Source organism: Macrobrachium nipponense, chromosome 5 (genome assembly GCF_015104395.2).
Source record: "Macrobrachium nipponense isolate FS-2020 chromosome 5, ASM1510439v2, whole genome shotgun sequence".
In the NCBI taxonomy this organism is placed as follows: domain Eukaryota; kingdom Metazoa; phylum Arthropoda; class Malacostraca; order Decapoda; family Palaemonidae; genus Macrobrachium; species Macrobrachium nipponense.
The window spans coordinates 86316735-86330233 of record NC_061107.1 but is presented as its reverse complement, the minus strand read 5'-3'; the positions used below and the strand labels follow the sequence as shown (position 1 = coordinate 86330233).

At 43.8% G+C, this 13499-nt stretch overlaps 1 protein-coding gene across 2 annotated transcripts in view; it reads left to right on the top strand.

Annotated features, from left to right (window-relative positions):
- LOC135215482 (UDP-glucose:glycoprotein glucosyltransferase 1-like) overlaps positions 1-13499 on the top strand; it is a 267287-nt gene that overhangs the window by 157687 nt on the left and 96101 nt on the right. For both annotated transcript variants that reach the window (XM_064250239.1, XM_064250238.1), the window contains exons 9-12: positions 3919-4155; positions 10590-10763; positions 12192-12373; positions 12972-13230. In XM_064250239.1, the coding sequence (XP_064106309.1) occupies positions 3919-4155; positions 10590-10763; positions 12192-12373; positions 12972-13230 (852 nt within the window). The remainder of the gene's footprint in view (positions 1-3918; positions 4156-10589; positions 10764-12191; positions 12374-12971; positions 13231-13499) is intronic.

The following is a 13499-nucleotide window of genomic DNA, read 5'->3' as shown; positions in this document are numbered from 1 at the left end:
TATCTCAACGATTGGTTGGTCTTGGCGAGCTCCTGCTCGCAGTTGCTACAGGACAGGGATCAACTCCTCGAGTTCTGCCGCAGTCTGGGGATCGTGGTGAATTTCGAGAAGTCGGATCTCAAGCCCAAGCAGAGAATGGAAGTACCTGGGCATGCTGATCGATACAGTAGCAGGGCGAGTCTTCCCCGCAGACTCGCGGATCAGCAGGTTCAGGGAGGCAGCCGGACGGTTCCTGTCCCTACAGGAGCAACCAGCTCAACAGTGGCAGGTCATGATTGGTCACCTGTCGTCTCTCGAGAAGTTAGTCCCTCACGGCTCACGGGCATCTTCACCTGCGGTCTCTTCAGTGGAGACTAGCCTGGTGGCTGGACGATGGGAACCTCGTAAGAGGAGTGCCTCTTCGCACTCCCCCCTGCCCCCGGAGATGTTGCTGTTTTATGACATGTCGACCGAAGGATGGGGCGCACGTCTGGAGGAGTTGCTGGCTGCGGGTGTGTGGGATCATCACGACAAGCACCTTCACATCAACGTCCTGGAGGTCAAGGCAGCGTTTCTCGCTCTCCAAGAGTTCCAGGACCATCTGATGAGACACTCAGTGGTGTAGATGAGCGACAACACCACGGTAGTGGCGTATGTCAACAAATAGGGGGGCCTAGTGTCCCTCCTGTTGCATCAGTTGACATTGCAGGTGCACGAGTGGGCCGTGGCTCACTCGTTAGAGGTGTCAGCTCGCTACATTCCAGGCAAGAGGAATGTAGTGGCAGACAAGCTCAGCTGTCGGAATCAGGTGATAGGGACCGAGTGGTCCCTTCACCCAGACGTGGTGGGAAGGCTCTTCAACCTGTGGGGCATCCAGTCATGGATCTGTTCGCCACCCAGCACAACAGAAAACTCCAGGTTTTCTACTCAGTTGTGCCGGACCCATGGACAACCTCTTCGTTTATGCCTTTCCCCCATTCTGTCTGATTTGCAAGGTGATCAGCTGGGTGCTGGTCACCACGAATCTTCAGATGATTCTGGTGGCACCCAAATGGCCTGAGGCCGTTTGGCATCCGGACCTGCTGGCTCTGCTTGCTGAAGCACCGAGAGAGATTCCCCCCTGGCACAACCTCCTGTGCCAGCCACACGTGGAACGGTACCACCGATCGGTTCAATCCTTGTCTCTTCACGGCTGGCTGTTATCCACCATCTCTTGCGAGCGAGAGGCTTTTCTCGCCAAGCAGCCACAGAGATGGCTGGGCACCTCAGTCAGTCCTCTGCAGCTGTGTACCAGGGGAAGTGGTCCGTCTTCTGTGGTTGGTGTCGTGGACGGGGGGGTCTCTCCTCTCAGAGCCACTCTTCAGCAGGTAGCAGATTTCCTCGTCTTCCTTCGCCGAGAGAAGCTCCTTTCCGTCTCCGCAGTTAAAGGCTACAGAGGCACCCTGGCCCTAGTCCTTAAACTGCGGGGAGTGGATATCTCCAACTCGTTCGAGATCTCCCTTCTAATGAAGAGCTTCGAGAGGTTTTGCCCACCCTGGGAACTCAGGCCTCCGGGGTGGGATGTGACTCTCGTCCTTAGGAGTTTGACTTGAAGACCCTTCGAGCCACTCTGAGTCGTCAGACAGGGATCTGACCCTCAAGACCCTCTTCTTGCTGGCCCTGGCATCGGCGAAGAGAGTAGGGGAACTTCATGGTCTTTCTTTCTATATAAATCATACGAGGGGATGGGGATCTGTGACGCTTGATTCCGTCCCGGACTTCGTAGCGAAGACTCAGAATCCTTCGGTCCCTGACGACCGGTTCAAGTCATTCACGATCCCCTCCCTGAAGGACTTCACCGACGATGATGCAGATGAGATGCTGCTTTGTCCTGTGAGGGCACTACGGCGCTATCTGAAGAGAACTCGGCACCTCAGGCCTGAGTGCTGACGCTTCTTCGTTAGCACTGGGGTTGCCAAGGAGGAGGTGTCCAAAAACAATCTTTCGTTCTGGCTTCGTGAGGTAATCAGGAGGGCGTACGCTGCAGATAGGAGTGACGACACCCGTACCCCTCGTCCGAGAGCCCACGAAGTCAGAGTTATTGGTCCAACCCTTGCATTCCACAAGAACTTCTCCGTGGCATAGGTGCTGAAGACAAGGGTTTGGGCCAACCAGACCACCTTCACATCTTTTTATCTTAGGGATATCGCCCACAGGTCCTTAGATACCTTCTCCTTGGGACCCGGGATGGCTGCTCAACAAGTTGTGTAGCTTACCCAGCACCCGAGCGGACACAACAGCATCGCATCCTTGTGTGACTGCATGAATGGACAAGTGAAAGAGTGTGACTGGCTTCTCTTCCTCCTCTTTTCTCTCCTCTACTTGTGGGCAGAAGTTCCTCGCTGGATGAGTGGTTTTTGCTTTCAGCTGCCAATCCTGTGGTCCGAAGTTCAAATCCCGGCATGGCCAACACGGACTTAGAGGAATTTACTTCTGGTGATAGAAATTAATTTCTCGATATAGTGTGATTCGGATCCCACAATAAGCTGTAGGTCCCGTTGCTAGGTGATCAATTGGTTCCTAGCCATGTAAAAATATCTAATCCTTCGGGCCAGCCCTAGGAGAGCTGCTATTCAGCTCAGTGGTCTGGTAAAACTAAGATATACTTAACTTCTAACTGTGGGAAGAGAATCGAGGTCGTCACTACGCTGGACAGGAGGCAGATGTGGGTAAGCTACGCGACTGAGCTCCGTCCTATCCCTTTCAGTAGGGATAGGAACGGTTATCCACCACTCCCCTAACAAGGGTAGGAGTGGATGCCAACAAGAGACAAACCCATGACTTCATATTTGGCTCTTGAAATAGGAAATCGTTCTTGCTCGCTATTCATAAGAGGCACGCTTGCCTTCCTCTTATGAATTTGGTCCAGAGGTCTAACCACTGATCCTGCGGTGCACACCCCAATCAGCTGGGCAGAGGCTAGGATCCCTCCCTCTGCTCTTACGACCAGAGAGGGAACCAAGGTCGGATGAACACCAGTCTGTTCATAAGACTCAGATTCCACCCACCAATAAGTGAGTCTTCCTATTGTTAAAGGACCGATGGTTTGTATTATGTGTCGGAACAAATCACAATTTGTTGAAAATTGTATTTTTCCTAACTATACAAACCTGAGCTCCTTTACACATAGTCCCACCTCACGCCACCATTCACTCTGTTTTCCTGGGCCTAAAGCAAAGTGATTCTTCACCTCTCAGTCGTGTGGGACCACCGACTGTCGGACAAGCAGTTATCTACCGAACCTCCTTGTTTGAAGCTTACGACCGGTTCCAGCTGCCGCTGATTACATTCCTGTTGTTGAAGGACCTCAGGTTTGTATAGTTAGGAAAAATAAAATTTTCGACAAATTGTGATTTTTAACTTATTATGGATGTGATGATCATTCTGATAGAAAAAAGTAAATAAAAATTATCATCCTATGTGGCTGACAGTGTCATATTAACCTAGGGATTTTTATTGTCATATCCCCTTCATATACCACCAATGTGTAATGCTATCAACTGAACCCTATGTCTCATACACACAAATTTAAATAACCTCAAAAGAAATTTTCTGGTTCTTCAAAATTCTCCTAACACTTCTCATTGAATTATGCGTCATTTCTTGTTATAATAGATTTCTGTAATTTCAGTATCTTATTTACCTAAAGACCAATACGTATCATAGATACGAAATGCCTTTGAAGTGTTTTACTTTGTAATAAGCAATAAATTACTGATTTTCCCAGTTTTTTCTCTTTAATTTATTATAGTATTTTGTATGTAAAATTGCCTTTCATTTTGTTTCGCTATCCTTTTGTTTGTAGGAAGAGTTTTTCATATACTGTATTAATAATACAGGACCAGTGATTGTTCTTATTTGTTTTGTTTAAAAGTCCTTTTCCTTATTGTAAAATTTCAGGTAATTGTAGCAGAGCCAAGTAAATCAACAACTGCAGACTTGATCCAACTGGTTGAGAGCTTCATCACACATAATGCCCCAATTCGTGTTGGATGGGTAATGGCTGTCAATCGTGATCAGACTCTTAGAGGATTTGATGATGCGGGTATTGCTATGCTTTGCGCCTTCAATTTTGTAGCTCTGCACTTTGAAGGAAGGGATGATGCTCACTACAAGGCCTTACAGTTCTTGACAAATGTAAGTTCTTTACAATACGTATGCTGTTTTGCATCACATTTTCAAAAGTAATTTTTTATTGTTTTTCCTTTTTAATGAATTTGGTATGCCCTCAGGCTTTTTGTTCTAATTGTAAGAGGAATTAGAAGGGAGCTTTGGTCATGTAATTTGACAATTATGAATGGCTGTCACTCTGACAGTCAAAATTCTGGGTCACCAAACAACCAGGAGACAATTTCAAAATTGATAATTGTTCATATACAAAACAAACCTTCGGTCTTAACATTAGGATAATACTAGCACCAAGCTGGAAACCGGTTGTGAGATCCAGGGACTATTAAACTTGTGAGATCCAGGGACTATTGGCATCTATACCAGGTCACAGGGCATGTATTACCCAGAATGCCCTCGACGTCCCGTGACCCGCCAGTTACTTTCCTACCGCCTTTTAGATAGGACGTGATTACTTTTTATGTTTTAAAGCCGGTTTTAGTTTGCATGTTTATATTCATTTCACTTTTTAATTTTTCTTTTTAATTTTTCTTTCTCTGGGTGTTCTCAGTGTGGGTGTGATCTGATAGCTTTGTGTACGTTGTGAGATAGAGATTTTTGCTTCACCAACGGGAACTTCTTTCGGGTCTCTGAAGAGACAAAGGAAATGCCCTGGAGTGAGTGGGTTTCCTTGTTCAAGATTTTTAACCTCAGTGTCGACAGATCCTCATCCAACATGTAGTAGGTGCACAGAAAACGTATGTACTATTACTAATCCTTGTTCAGTATGTCGAGGTTGGTCGGTGGAACAGTGGAGGAAGTTTTATGAGAAAGGCCAGTACAAGAGAAAGGAGACGACGCCACCTTTGGATGACCAAGCGTCGTCGGCTTCTTTTGTATCAGCAATACTACACCAGACTGCTTCATATGTTTCATTGCCTGCTTTTGATTTTTCCCATACTCCTTCAGTTTCTTTTAGCGATTCGCTATCGGAAACTTCAGGAGGGGTTTTGGGTAATTTTATGCATAATTACGCTCTGTTATTCCCGGCAGGGAGGGGGGGAGCATCGCCATCTTTGTTCCAGGCGCCAGCTCCCGATGCGCAGAGAATGAATGGTACGTGGGCAGCTTTAGGCCCACCAGGCATACCAACCTTGGAGGGGTTCCTCTCATTATATGGCGTCGCGATTCCAGCAGGGCCCGACAGCGCTGAATGTTCCTCATCCCTCTGGCCTGCACTTTATGGGAACTAATGCCACGGCTACATCAACAACTTCAATTTTTCCGGTGATGCAAAACGTTGGAGGTAGTTTTGCTCCACACGCAGGGCTACCAGCAGTAGCCGCCCAGTCTCTCCCTACAAGATTGGTGACGTCACAACTGGTATCACACACCGACATGGCAGACGCGATGACGTCACAGCCTACTGCTTCTCGATCTACTTCGTTGCCTCCTGAGCCAAATACGCTTTCTGACTCGTTGGTACACACAGTCATGAAGAAATTACAAGTTCTAGAGGAGAAGATAGTTAAGAAAGACAAAAAGAAAAGGCATGATTCGTCTTCTTCTTCATCTTCTTCCTCTAGCTCAGCGTTATCGCTAAGTTCGATGACATCACTGCGTGTATAGGTCAAGCGTTGGAGAATACGGGACTTCGTGACTGATTCTCGGGCCAAGGGGAGAAGAGTGAATTCTTCTTCATCTTCGAGCCAGGACTGTCACATCCCGGTCAGCAACAAAGTAAAGAAGTTAGTGGCGACCAACACGGAGATGCCACCAGAGACTACAAAAAGTCTAAGTGAGACTACACTGCCGTTGGTAAAATACAACGATGAGTGCAAAGAATTCAACTATGAATAAAGAACAGATACCAGTTTTGCCTGTAAGACCTTTTAAAATATGGAGAAAGGATGAGAGAGCTCCCATTAAAAGGTCGAATAATAAAGAGTTGGTAACCTAGTCTGATATGTTGGTGGAAGGCGTTGTTCAACTCGATGAGGGATCAAGGCCGAATTCCCCAACGGTCGTTGGAGATGATATTAACAGAGATAGAAGGGAAATTAGCTCGGTTTCGAGAGAGCCTTCATCTTGGAGGTATAGGTGGGATTCTCGCTCTAGATCTGCGAGCAGAGAAGGAGTTAGGTGGTCTTGTTCTCCTACTGACTATTTGAGATAGAGCCGTTGGCAGCCATCAGAGATCAAAGATACCGCGGCCATAGGGTCTGACTGCCATGAAGCACCAGGACGTTTGTCAGCGTATAGGAGTGAGCTAGCATCTCCTGTGGCTGAACACGGTACGTTAGAACCAGAGGAAGGAGAAAACCAAGAGTTTCTGGCTTCGTATGCGGAGGTGATTGATTTGATTTGTCAATTCAGTAACCTTTCGGGGAGCACGGAGACACCTACCAGTATGCTTCCTCCAGGGATTGACATGGTGTTTGGATTGAAAAAGGATACGAAGGTGTCATGTGAATTACCTTGTTCAAGTCATGCAGAGTCCATTTTACTACACGTAAATGCACGGATTGCGGGAAGGGATAATTCCTTGAGATCGAATAGATCGTGTGGCAGGAATTTGGAGCAGAGCAGTGGGTGGTGGATGTTCTCAGGGTCGGTTATTTGATTCCGTTTGAAGTAACCTCACCCCTGACAGAACAACCATTACCTCACCTTGCTTATGCTCAGGAACCTCAGAAGGCTTTTATTCTGCAAGAGGAAGTAAAGAAGATGATGGAAAAAAAAGAGCTGTGGAACAAGTATCCATTCTGTCAAAGGGGTTTTACAGCAGGATTTTCCTTGTCCCCAAAGCCAACGGGGATTGGAGGACAGTAATAGATCTGTCAACATTGAATCTGTTTATAAGAAAAACCAGATTCAGGATGGAGACTCCAAAGACAGTTCTACAAGCAGTCAGGGGTCAAGGACTTTATGCTGACAGTCGACTTAAAGGACGCATACTTTCAGATCCCAGTCCATCAGTCTTCCAGGAAATTTCTCTGCTTCAGTCTTGCAGAGAAAGTTTTCCAGTTCAAAGTCCTGTGCTTCGGATTGACAACGTCTTCTCAAGTTTTTATAAGAGTGTTCACTCTTGTGTCGAAATGGGTGCATGCTCAGGTGATCAGGCTGATAAGATACCTAGACGATTGGCTGGTGATAGCAAAGTCCAGAGAAAAATTACTTCGGGACAGGATGACCCTCCTGCAGTTTTGTCACAGCTTAGGCATTGTGATAAATCAGAAGTCGCAGTTGGATCCAAGTCAACGGCTGTTGTATCTGGGTATGATTATAGACACAGTAAAAGCCAAAGTATTTCCAGCAGACCAGCGGGTAGAGAAATGCAAACAAGTGGTGAATACCTTTCTGGAAAAATGAAAACAGCCAGCAAGACAGTGGCAGGTAGCACTGGGAATTCTAACTTCCTTGGAGAAGCTAGTACCACAGAGGAGGCTACACCTTCGATCTCTACAATGGAGGATGAAGGAGTTTTGGTCACCAACGGCAGATCACCCATACGATCAAATTCCCTTGTCGACAAAAGTGAGGGAAGACTAAGAGTGGTGGGTGCAGGACAACAATCTGACAGTGGGTGTTCCCCTTCAGCAATCCTCCCCGGATCTCTTGCTGTTCTCAGATGCGTCACTCGAAGGTTGGGGAGCCCATATGGAGGAGCTGATGAATTCAGCAAAATGGAGTGGCGAGGACAGAGAACTCCATATAAATGTGTTGGAGTTGAAAGCAGCATTTCTAGCACTTCAGGAATTCCGGGAGAAGGTGAAGGGGGGGGCCAATCAGTGGCATTGATGTCAGACAACACCACAGTAGTAGCTTACTTAAACAAGCAAGGAGGCCTCGTATCTCGACAGTTACATGGGATGACAGTTCAACTTCATCAGTGGGTCGTAGAGAACTTAGTAGACATCAGGGCCAGATATATTCCAGGAAAAAGAAACATAGTGGCCGACAAGTTGAGCCAGAGGGATCAGATCCTAGGAACGGAGTGGTCCTTGCATCAACAGGTAGTGAACAGAATGCTCATATTGTGGGAAAGGCCAATCATAGACCTATTCGCAACCTGGTACAACAAAAAGTTGGAAGTGTATTGTTCGGTAGTCCCAGACGTAGAGACAGTGGCAGAAGATGCGCTACAACACCCATGGGACAATCTGGACGTTTATGCATTTCCTCCATTTTGTCTAATCCGTCTGGTTCTGAACAAGGTAATGCAGTTTCAGAACCTCAAGATGACTCTGGTAACTCCTTTATGGCCGGAGGCAGAGTGGTTTCCGGACCTGTTAGAACTCCTAATAGACGTGCAAAGAGAGTTACCTTCATGGAACAACCTACTATGTCAACTGCACATGGAGAGGTACCACCAGTCGGTGAAGTCCCTATCACTTCATGGTCAGAGACTGTCAAGTATCTCCTGCGAGTGAGAGGTTTTTCTCAAAAATCAGGAACACAGATGGCAGGAAATATCAGAAAGTCATCGGCAGCGGTATACCAAGGAAAATGGTCAGCATACTGTGATTGGTGTCGTAGAGGGAACTTGTCTCCACTCGGAACCACTATTCAGCAATTAGCAGACTCTGATATATCTCAGGACGGAAAAGCATATGTCGGTATCTTCTGTAAAGGGGTACAGGGCTGCTCTAGCCTCTGTATTATGCATGAAAGGCGTGGACATTTTGTCTTCATGGGAGCTGGCTATGCTAATGAAGAGTTTTGAGCAGTCCTGTTTGCCAAAGGAACTAAAAGCCCCAGATTGGGATTTGACCATGGTACTGAGTAGTCTTCCAAAACCCCTTTACGAACCATTAAAGCAGTCCACAGATAGGAGCCTGACCCTGAAGACAGTGTTCTTATTGGCCCTAGCCTCAACCAAAAGGGTGGGGGAACTGCATGGCCTGTCATATGTCATAAAACATTCAAGAGGTTGGAAGTCAATGTATTCGAATTTGTTCCAGAATTCGTAGCCAAAACCCAAAACCCATCAGTAGCGGACAGCAGATTCGACTCCTTTTCCATTCCTTCTCTGGCAGAATTCGTAAACAATGACAAAGAAGAGATGCTTCTGTGTCCTGTCAGGGTACTAAGAGAGTATTTAAGGAGGACAAGGCACCTCAGGCCGGGGTGCCGGAGGCTGTTCGTAAGTATACAACGGAACGAAAAGGAAGTGCCAGGAATACAATATCGTTTTGGCTAAGAGAAATGATCAGGAATGTATACATGACAGAAGACAGAGGGTGAGAAATGATCAGGAATGTATACATGACAGAAGACAGAGGGTCAAATAGCCAGGAGAGGGCTCGAGCTCATGACATCAGGGGCATGAGCGCTTCTTTGGCATCGAAGAAGAATATGTCTGTGGAGAGAATTCTGAAAGCTGGTATTTGGCAATGCCAAACAACTTTCACTTCTTTTTATTTGAAAGATATTGCCCATAGATCCTTGGACACATATCCTTGGGTCCAGTGGTGGCAGGCCAGCAAGTGGTATAGCTCATCCGGTACCCCTGGCGGGTCAGTTTGTGTCTAGTCTAAGATGAAGGTATGACAGTAGAATGAATGAGGTAACTGGTCTTTCTTCTTTACTACTTTCCTTCTACTCCTTTACCTACGGGCAGTACGAAGGAGAGTACCATCATAAGCTGGAATGGGCTAGATGCAGGTGAGGTGGTCAGCCATACTGTAAAGATAATCTAGAGTATAGTATACTTTTCAGTAGCAACACACTCCTCTCAGTAATAGGGAAAGAGAGGGGTGATAATAGATCCAGATACAAGGGACAGGAGTAGTTTAGGAGCATGGAATGTTCTCCATCTTCTGTAATGTAATAAACCATGGCATCGTACGAGCACCCAGTGAGGGAAACCAATAGTTTCTCATATATCTTTGGTTCAAGGGTTAATAGTCCATTGTCTTGGAATACTACTATTTGAAAATGAACAAAGGTGGCAAACCCCCAGTCAGTTAAAGAGACTTGCCTCCCACCAATAAGTAAGTCTATCTTAATGTTAAGACGGAAGGTTTGTTTCGTATATGAACAAATGACAAATTTTAACCAATTTGTATTTTTCATAACTAACAAACCTGAGGTCTTAACAGGTAAAGGCCCACCTCGAACCACCCCTCGAGCAGTCTTAAACTGGGTTGGAAGAGTAACTGGCAGGTCACAGGACGCCGAGGGCATTCTGGGTAATACATGCCCCGTGACCTGGATGTGTAGATGCCAATAGTCCCTGGATCTCACAAGTTTAATTTTAATTCTACCGGTTTCCAGCTTGGCGCTAGTATTATCCTAATGTTAAGACCTCCGGTTTGTTAGTTATGAAAAATACAAATTGGTTAAAAATTTGTCATTTTTGAAAATATGTACTGTAACGACTTTTGAGCATTGTTACCAGATTTGGAGAGTCTATGAATTTCTTTATTACTTGACTGTGAATTATTTATTTGTCTCCTCAGATATATGCCAGTGTTCAGGGAGATGTTACAGTTGATGATGTAACATCACATTTCAAGAAGAGATATCCGAGCACAGATTTAGAGGATGTGTTTGGAGAAGATTCGGACTATGATGTGGGACGTATGTTATCTCAAGATTTTGTTGAAAAAGCAGGCATCAGCAAATTCCCACAGGTGAGTCAATACTTTTATATTATTTATTATTTATCAGTTGAGTAATTCTGTCATTTTTATTTCAGAAATACTTCATGGTTTTCAAACTAGATAAATTCATGAAAGACAAGGATTATTATAGTTTAAGGGAAGTTGTAAACCTACGTAGTTACATTGTTGTGAATTATGTATGTGTAATGTTTTTCTATTAAAAAATGGACTATTCATGAAAAAAAACTTATCATTGCTGCTTTTGAAAGAAACCAGATGAAAGAAACCAGAAAGAGTATGTCAACTCCTGACTCTAAAACTATATGCCAGTTACTTAATATGTTGTAAGGTTGACCTGATGAATTATTTTACAAGACTACTTCAGAAATGAAAGCTTCCCATCACAAGCTGTGACCTAACCTTGCCCAGGTATACTGCAAAGCCTTACTTGTAGAAACTTTTCCTAAACCCCATGCAGTACAATGTAATAATTACTGGAAGCATTGGTGCACCATATACCATCCAATAAACTTATTTTTTATTGACTTTTCAAAGTGAGAATAAGCCATTTTATTAGTAAGACCAGCTTGGAGTTTAAACTGGATAAGTTTCGACCTGCCTTGGAATACTGGACCTTGCAGGTGCTGACCCTTCATAGTAGCTATCCTCAGTTTCAGTTTGGTACCACTAACTATTACACACCTTAAGCACTGCTGCGTATGGAAGATACAAGCGGCTAAATCAGCCTCCTCAGTCTTAAATTGAGTACGAGCTCATTTCCTATACACCCCATACCTCTAATGTTTACATCCTGATGTCCATGGAAGTGACGATCTTGTAGAGCATTGTCCTGGCACAGTCATACTTTGTCCAGAATTTCACTCATGGTTTAGGGACAGGACCTTACTTCTGTTTTTGTTACGGGAATCTACTGTCACAATACATTAAAAATAGTGCTATACTAACAATTACTATGAGGCAGGCATGGGAACTTACAATGCATGACGAGGACCTGGAAAATTTTATGGCAAATAGTGTACAGCATCTAGCTTACTTCATACATTGCTCACTCAGCTTACAGAATCAGACCATTCAGCAGTCCAGTATATATACTGTTGAGTGTATTTAAACATGGGAAATGTTTGAGCATAACCAACTGACCTTTTAATTTTATTAAAACCATCTCCATTTTGAAAAGGGTAAAGTTAATCCGTAAAATAAGTTAAGTGGGCATTGGGCATTTGGGAAACAGAGAGGCTATTTTATGGTAGTATTCAGTGACTTACAGTGCTCCTGTTATGAAATTGACTGGTGAATACTCTGTGATCCACATCACATAGATTTATGCATGAGAAAAGGTCTTTTCATTTTGCAGGTTTGTAATAATCTTAAGTATTTTTACTATTATTTATTTTAATCTGAACCAAAATTTCTTAAATCATACTTATGTAATTTTAGGCCTTAATGAATGGAGTTCTTCTTCCTGAAAAACATCTGAATGCTGAAGAATTTGAAGAAGTTGTCCTCATGGAAGTTATGCGAACAACTCAGACCTTACAACGGGCAGTTTACAAAGGAGAATTAGATGACAGACATGATGTGGTAGACTGGTTAATGTCATTACCAAATATTATGCCAAGGTAATAAAATTATAGTTTCATCATCATTAACATTTTCACATCAGATTTCCCCTTATGGAGTTTAGACATGAAATGGATTCCATCCACTCATTTGTCTTCTGCACTGTAAGCCTGAGTTTACATCCATGCATCCATATTGGTCTTTATCCTGCTGCCACCATAACTGTTGCTTTTTTTTTTTCCCAGTTTATCTGATATATTTGGACTATCAAATATTTCATATTCCTTTAGTTACATACTCTTATAATTTATCAATACTGAAGTGCTGTAAATCCATGTTATTTATAATGGATGAGTTGATCCATGGCAATGTGGTGTAGACTGATTCAGCTTAGAAAGTTAATCATGTATGGAAGTTCATATAATGTTGAAAATACATAGTTTCCCCAGATGCACTGGTATTGGTAATAATTCTGTGTAAGAATTGTTTTAATAAATAGCAACACAGGTAACCCAGACATATATAACCTAAATAAACGTAGGTTTCAATCCTACTTTTACTTTTAAATCCTATTAGGATGCAGCTAATATGAAAGAACAACAGCTAATAATTGAAAGAACAAGGCACCTGATGAACATACACATGCTTTATTTTCAGACTTAATGAGAGAATTTTGAGCACCAAGACAACATCTTATATCGATCTTACTGGAGTAGTAAGTTCAACCATGAAGGAATTATCTGTGGACTCCTTTAGGAATTTGAAGGCGTCTGAGATGACAGCAGCAATTGCAAACTCTTGCCATTACATCACAACCAAGAACGAGCCCACTCTCCGTTTTCTAACGTCCTGGATTGTTGCTGACTTTGACACTATTGAGGGAAGAGCTCTATTATTAGAAGCCATAAAATACTTGGTAAACTATTATTGCATTTTTTCAACCAGCTATACCTTTCTTCAATAAGCTGCTATGTAGTGTTAAATAAGCTTTCAGGTAGTGTACTTCAGAACACAAGCTAGGCAATATGTTGTCTTAGTAATCTGTTCATTTTAGAACTTAAGAGCTAAGGACTTGATCAACTTAGCTTAGATGTAGTAAAGGAACAGCATGTAAATATTTTTGCAAGGTTCTCAGTTTCTAGTAAGGCAAAATTTAATGTTTTTGAAAACTATACAATGTGAAAA